Raw genomic sequence first — 8,186 nt, 5'->3', positions numbered from 1 at the left:
CGACTCTGAGGTTTACCGCACGAACTGTAGTCCAATGGAGTAATCAAATATATCGAAATAGTACATTATGTATCAAGGACGCAAACTGTATCATTCTCGGCGAATGCGAGCATTGTTTATTTTTGTTTCATTGGGGCCGAGTGTAGCGAGGTCGCACGAGCGTCCGCGGTACATATACTATTTTTTTGTTCAAAGGCCGCTAAATGAATTTCGCGTCCCGTATAGAGACCGCGAAATACTAAATGTAAGGCTTAGGCCGCGAAATGAAATTTCATTTCGCGGCCTAAGCCTTACATTTAGTATTTCGCGGTCTCTATACGGGACGCGAAATTCATTTAGCGGCCTTTGAACAAAAAAATAGTATATGTACCGCGGACGCTCGTGCGACCTCGCTACACTCGGCCCCAATGAAACAAAAATAAACAATGCTCGCATTCGCCGAGAATGATACAGTTTGCGTCCTTGATACATAATGTACTATTTCGATATATTTGATTACTCCATTGGACTACAGTTCGTGCGGTAAACCTCAGAGTCGTAGAAAAATTTGCAGCACTTGTATCAAAATATACTATTTTACTGTGCTACATAACTTTTTTTCTCGTGAATATGGCAAACAACATAGAATTGACCGATATACCAAGTGATGCTGAATCAATTGATGGTCTTTGTGATTCCGATAACGAAGATGAGCACGATGGTAGCACTGACACTCGTGAATGTAATTTGATTTTAGAAATGGAATCCTCTAATAACATTGATACAATAGATTCATCAGATGACGAAGCGTTTGAACAAACTGTAACAAACGAAAAATGGACAAAAAGTAGGAAATCGCTTGAAAATATTCCATTTGCCGAAGATGTTGGACCTTACATTCCTGACGACATAAAATCGCCAAAAGAGATATTTCTTCATCTTTTTACCCATGATCTTTTATGTTTGATAGTTGAACAAACAAATGTCTATCTAAAGCAAAATAAATTGGAACAAGAAATATCAAAAGAAGAATTACTCATTTTTCTAGGCGTAAATATTCTTATGGGAATTAAAAAATTACCTTCCTATCGTGATTTTTGGTCATCTGATGTAAAATTGAATGATCCTTTTATATCATCATTGATGACAGTGAATCGTTTTGGATTCTTTCTTAGCAATATACACATTGCTGATAATACTAAACAACCAAAAAAGGTGCTGCAGATTACGATAAGGTATACAAAATCAGACCATTATTAGATCAGCTGAATAAATCATTCCAGAATTGCTGGAAACCAAATAAATATTTGTCGGTGGACGAATCAATGATAAAATTCAAAGATCGCAGTAGCTTGAAGCAGTACATGCCAGCAAAACCAATCAAACGTGGATATAAATGTTGGGTTCTGGCCGATGAATCTAGTTTTGTTTGCAAATTTCAACTTTACACTGGAAAAACAGAAAGCACCGAAAAGCAATTAGGAGCTCGAGTCGTAAAAGATCTTACGCGGCATTTAGTCGGGAAAGGATATCATGTGTATTTCGACAATTTTTTTACTGGCATGGATCTAATGATTTCATTGAAAAAGGACATAATTCTTGCGTGTGGAACCGTACGTTCCAATCGTACAAGACTACCCAAAAGTGACATGCAAGATAAAAAAATGACTCATGGACAACATGACTATAAAACGTCCAACACGAATATCCGTTGGATAAAATGGATGGACAAAAAACCAGTGCACTTTTTATCAAATTATCATGACCCTTGCGAAATGACAACGGTTAGCCGCAAGCAGAAAGATGGATCGCTGAAATTTGTGGATTGCCCAGTTATGTGTAGTGATTATAATAAACATATGGGCTATGTGGACAACGCTGATCGTTTGTTATCAACGTATAAAATCGATCGGAAATCTAGAAAATGGTGGCTTAGGTTATTTTGGCATTTCATTGACCTTACAGTAGTAAATTCATTTATTATATATAATAAGATAAACAATGACAAAGTTCTGACATTAAAACAATTCAGATTATCTCTTGTGAATGAATTAGTTGGTTATAAAATACCAACTACAAAAGGAAGAAAACGCCAATGCGTGGTTATTGGGCCCCATAAACCTCAGGTAAGCATTGAAAAAAGACGCTCTGAAGCATCTCACATGCCAGTTTCTATAAGCAAGCAGAGACGATGTGCACTTTGCAGCACAGATAAAAATAACAGAAAAACGTCATGGCTGTGCAGTACTTGCAATGTACCATTATGCTTGTTACATAACAGAAATTGTTTTGCATCATACCACGCTTAGCAATCGAAAGAAACAAAAAAAACTCTACCAAGAAATATATGACAGAAAATTAAATAATTGAAAAAAAAAAATTAAAAAATAATAAAAATGCCTAAAAATAAAAAAAAATAAAAAATGTCAAAAAATACAAAAAAAAAAAATATCTGAAAATTACAAAAAAAAAATGGAGACAACAGCCGCCACGTTCACGTTCGTGTCTCTGGATCAACTGAGAGCGGTATTTTGAAAATATGAGCCCAGATTCGTAATCAGCGATCCCAAAAACCCCCGAGTACAAAGTTTCGACTGGATCAAGCGACTTTTTGCATTTTGGTCCGCCATCTTTGATCCGCCATTTTGAATTTTGAAAATCTGAGCCCAGATTCGTAATCAGCGACCCCAAAAACCCCCGAGTACAAAGTTTCGACTGGATCAAGCGACTTTTTGCATTTTGGTCCGCCATCTTGGATCCGCCATTTTGAATTTTGAAAATCTGAGCTCAGATTCGTAATCAGCGACCCCAAAAACCCCCGAGTAACAAATTTCAGCTATTTTCTATGTAAAGAAAAATGTATGCTTCAAAGGGTTAAATAAATTTAAAAAGAAAGAGTAGCAACTTATCTGATAAATTATGTGCCGTAAATAATTGAAAATTTGATTATGTAAATATATTTTCAAACGAAATTTACGACTGTCAATAGTGTCAACAAAACTTTAATCACACACATTCGAGGTGTAACGAACACGGGTTATAGAGGTTGGAGAAATTCACGCAATATCGCCGGCTGGTTACGATTTGTCTACTACAGCCATGAACATGAAAACGACCGAGAAAGTAAACGCGATGCTTCAACAGTGGATGTGACGTCATACGGTTGGAAGGCATTAATTGCGCGATCTGTACGTGCTCGCAGTAAGTCCCCTTTCGCATGGAAGACTTATATAACTATACAACCAGGAATAAAAGATATAAAATTGTTTTTACTAAATCTCTTTAATTTTTTATAAACTTAGTCAAACTTAACCCAAATAAATTATCCTTCACGGATTAACAAATAAACTTTTATCAAACTTAATCTTTTAACGTTACACTGCTTTATAAATTATACTCAAAATTCTTTATTGGCTGTAAGAACTTTTACTTATATACTTTGTCTTAACTCTAAGGGAAGATAAAATATTATAATTATTCCATATACGAAAAAAGAAAAAAAAATAAATCAGGTAGGCTTTACAGCAGTGGAGGGCTCTTCGCCGGGCACGGCTGGTATCTCCTCGTCTACAGTGGCTGTTTGGACTTCCTCCGAACTATGGGTTTCTCCTTCGCGGAGCTCGGATTGGCCATCTTTTGATGTAACCGTCTGATCGCCCTTAACATGTGAATCAAGCCTTTATAGTTACGTCTGAATCATTAAATGACGCATCGCAACCATTTCCGAAATTTCGGAGACGGTTGCAACATCACGGTATTTACAAATGACAAGATACAGAAAGGAAGAATTAAACAGTTAAGAATTCTGAGTATAAACCGTGGGAGAAGATGATTAAATGGAGAATACTGCCGTCACAATAATACTATGTTAACACACTAACAACATAAAACGACGAAGATAAAATTTAGCGAAAATATGCGGGCTGTTGCACGTAAAAGGACATGGATGAACGTCGAATAAGACAGGAACACTAATGTACTTAAAAGAGAACATTCATATAGCGATAGGAGAAGAAAGTCTCTAGATAGTGAAAACAACCAATTAGAGCAAGAGCAAGAGAAGTTAAAATATCGAATAATCTAGGTCCCAATGTTCAAAACTAAAAATAAAACAACTAATGCTTGGAAAATCAAAGGAAACGCATAACCAATAGGAGACGAACCAATCAGACTCGAGGAGTTTAAAACTAGATAAAACAAGACAAAGTGGCTAAAACTGAATAGAAAACAAGCAGTTCTAAATTCAATAGTTAATAAATAATAAAATAAACGGAAAATAGCTAAAATAAAGGAATTGCTAGATATAAATAATACACAGTCAAGATGCACAATACCCTGTAGAATAATACGAAAAATTAATTTAGTTAATGACAAAAATATTACAACCAATAGGAAGAGGCCGATAGGAACCAATCAGATTCGAGGAGTTTAAAATTGAATAAAACAAGATAAAATGGATAAAATTGAATAGAAAATAAACAGGAATTAAGAAAAATGTCATTTTAAGATAAAGTCAATAGATAGTAAAAAATAAAATAAACGGAAAATAATTAAAATAAAGAAATTGCTAGATAAAATCGCCAACCAGATGAAGAGAATTTCACCGACTTTGAAATGATCGGAACTGTAATTTGGCGTGTTCCAAAGTAAAAGCTAACAGCTGTTCCAATCCGGTAATTTCTGGAAACATTAAAATCTCTACGAGGACGAACATATTACCGAATATGAGAAGAAGACTGGAACTGTAAATTGGCGTGTTCCAAAGTGTTGCGTCAGAGTTCTCTCACAGGAGTTATGTTGCGTCAGAGTTCTTTTATATCATGCATGATAATACGCAGTGAATTTGGTACGGCGGCTTTGACACAAGTCCGCATGCATACTCGGACATCAATACACAGTTCGTCTCTTTCCGACGGTTGAGACGTTAGCAACGGTGACAAAAAACGCGCCGCAGCGCAGTACGGTTACGACAAGGTACACGGCCCTCCTTTGGCACACGTGACTGACGAACGACCTATTAGGGCCCGGATTCGATTGGGGGTATGTTCCCTTCCACCGCGTCGTGATCTTTACAAACTGACATCGCGTCTTCACTTCTCTCGCGACTATCGTACAGTTTACTTAAACTCGTTGTCTCCGAGCAGTGTCTATTCGAGCCGAACGCGACTCAAAAGTTTTTCTCTCTAGGCGTTGTCGCTTATCCGTACCAAATCACAATAAATCTGGGCAACAGCCCTTAAACGTGGTCGACTCAGGGCATCAGCCCCTAGGCGTTGTCGACACCAGTAAATCAAATCACTGTGCGAACATATTCCGTCGCAACAGCGATGTGAAATACATAGCCAACATTCACCGTCGTAACATAAAGTGTATCGTGGCAATGCGAATACGTTAGCCGGTAATGCGTGGTTAAGACATAGTGACCAATATTTGTGAACATACAAAAATTAATAAAGACTAGGAAACGAAACCACAGTGTGAATATTAATTTATTTCCGCTGACGACAGAACACAAAGGAAAAGCTAATAGATGTTCCACACTAGAAACTTCTGAATCCTACGTTTAGGCTACGACAAAGGGATGCATGATTGAGGGAAGTTATAACAGCTCAATCCCAAGTAGCTGTGTAAGCATCTATATATGTACGCGGTCAAGGGTGGCCGGAAGGAAATCATCTATGGCTCACTGACTCCGGAGGGAAGAAGGTGTTTGTATAGAAGCGCCAATATAAATCGGCCCGGTGGAAAGGGTTATCCGCGGGGGAGGAGGGTATCCCCTCGATCCTTGATTCCTATCCCCCCCGCCTTGACCCCGCGGTTTTGCGTTGGTACAATTTCCCTATCACCGAGCAGGTGAGGGATTAAAGGCTGGCAATTAGCTACAATGTGCGTCCAATAAGTGTGCTGGTACGGCCGAGTTTTCGGGAGTCTCGTAAAAACCTCCAATAAATAAATTATGAGGAGTCAAGAGAAGCAAGAAAACCACCCTGAGAATCGGAACCTTGGGACCCGGATTGTCGGGGGTATGGTCCCTGCCGCTGGCCGACCGGCTGCCACTGAGGCAGAATCAAGCGCAGGGCTAGAATGGGAATTGGAGTTGGGCTTTCGAAACAGAGGAACAGTTGATGAAAGTCTGAAGCTAACGGGGGCGAAACCGAAAATAGTTTCGGTGGAGGAAACGAATTATAGGCTCGTGACAAGTAGCCCTACGACGGAGGGCCCGTTCAACGAGATAGACGAAAGTACGTTGAGAAGGATGAACAGGGAGGCGTCGATGGCAAGCGGAATGATATCGATAACATCGGAATTCGATTCGGAAGAAGAGGAGACCATCAAAAGAAATAAGAGAAAGTTGAGTAGATCGGCAGGATCTAGATCTCTGTCGACCTCAAAGAGTCGTCAGGGAGAGAAAAGTATGTATAAAAATAGCTTTGAGAGATTCAACAAAAAGAAAAAAGGAGCAACCAACAAGGAGGGCATAAGTTTGACATTTCCAGAAGGGATGTCCACAAAATAGAGAAAAAAAAAAGAGAAAACCTCAACATGTTCACTGAGTCAACACCGCAGATTGTAACGAGTACACTCAGGATGCTGGATTCGGCATATGACGCTCAGAAAAGAACGACATCGATCAGAGGCGATTTCAAACACGAATTAATAATTGGAATAGAATCGGCGAGAGTCGCGGTACAGATCCTGGCTGGTCGTACGAGTGTATCGGACATGAGCAGAGTAAATACGGAAAAGTATGCGGAGATGGAGAGGCAGGTGGAAATGATGTCCGAAGAATTGAATAGATTGAGGAGTGAAAGAGTTCAAGAGGTCAGAGATCTTGAAGAAATGAGGAGAGAGGTCGCGGAACTCAGAGAAGGACGCGTAAAAACAGAGGAAAGGAAAAAGGAGAACCCGAGAGAACGGGATAGAGGAAAGAGAGAGGGAACAAAAGAGAAAAACGCTGAAGTAAGGTATCAAGGAGGAGAAAGACCATATGAGGAGTACGACGGAGAAAGCTATGATAATTGCCTGCGGGTTCCGGAGACCTCGCAGGGAGCGGTAACGTGGAACCAGGAGCGGCAGCAAAGATACTCGTATGCGCATGCTACGAGAACATTTAGAAACACAAACATCAGAGGGTACGGAACACCACCCACTCTTCCACAGAGGATCATTGAAAGTAGAAAAGAATCATACAGAAAGACTCTACCAGCCACCAGTGACGGAGGCGGGTATGAGAAAGGAATAAATGATAACAGAAGAGCACCAAAAGGGAGAGTAGAAAGGACGGACCAATGGAACTACGGGGAACCGGATAGAGCAGGGAAGAATAGAGGAAGCTCAAGAGCGGGAAGCGCGTACGCGATTCCAGGAGCGAGAAGAAGGCTGGCGAGGGTGCCGATAGTGATAGTGGAAGTGGATAAGGACGGACCTACATACTCGGAAATCATGAAGACGGCCAGGGAAAAGATATCTCTGGAAAGCTTAGGAATTAGGGACACAAAAATAAACAGAACGCTAAGAGGGGCATTAACTTTACAAATATTCGCGGAGAATGCGAAGAAAAAGGCCCACGAACTGGTAGAAAGGATGAAGAAGCTGCTAGTGGAATTCCCGCAGGTAAGGGTGCACACTCCGACACCTATGGGAGAAGTGTTACTGTGGGATATAGACGAAATCGTGGAAGAGACCGACATAAAACTTGCGTTGAGTAGACACATGAATGTCGAAGGCGCGGAGGTAAAGCTAGGAAAAATGAGAAAAATTAGAAACAGACTGCAATCATTATTGGTCAAATGCCTCCTTGAAAACGCAATCGAACTCGCAGAAGCGGGCAGACTGAGAGTAGGTTGGAGCTCGCTGAGAGTGCAGCTCCTGAACAAAAGACCCACGAAGTGTTTCAAATGCATGGCGATCGGCCACACCAGAGACAGATGCCTGTAACGTCCGCCGGTAAAAATAATAGCGAACGTACTTCCCCTAGTTTGTAAGAGATTGCGCTACTTGTACTTTTCTAAAGTAGAACACTCCAGTGAGGATAATATTATTTTGATAATGTAATTTTTGTTTTGTTATACAATAATTATGCTATATTAACATAAAACAAATGGCCTAACTTAATAATTTCTAAACATATGTCATTGTAATGTTCTGCTCACTGAAATATTTTATATTCATACTTTTATAGTTATAATCTTTATGAAATATATATA

The 8,186-nt window shown here is 39.7% G+C and overlaps 1 protein-coding gene across 1 annotated transcript; it reads left to right on the top strand.

Annotated features, from left to right (window-relative positions):
* Positions 1-609: 609 nt before the first annotated feature.
* LOC108779961 (piggyBac transposable element-derived protein 3-like) lies at positions 610-5,219 on the top strand. The gene is made up of 4 exons (XM_018547536.1): positions 610-1,194; positions 1,263-1,915; positions 2,012-2,105; positions 5,124-5,219. The coding sequence occupies exons 1-4, from the start codon at positions 610-612 to the stop codon at positions 5,217-5,219; spliced, it is 1,428 nt and encodes a 475-aa protein (XP_018403038.1).
* Positions 5,220-8,186: the final 2,967 nt, after the last annotated feature.

The sequence above is a fragment of the Cyphomyrmex costatus genome, unplaced genomic scaffold (genome assembly GCF_001594065.2).
Source record: "Cyphomyrmex costatus isolate MS0001 unplaced genomic scaffold, Ccosl1.0 scaffold651, whole genome shotgun sequence".
Taxonomy (NCBI): Eukaryota; Metazoa; Arthropoda; class Insecta; order Hymenoptera; family Formicidae; genus Cyphomyrmex; species Cyphomyrmex costatus.
Note: the sequence above shows the minus strand (reverse complement) of the source record. Positions and strands in the feature narration are given on the sequence as shown.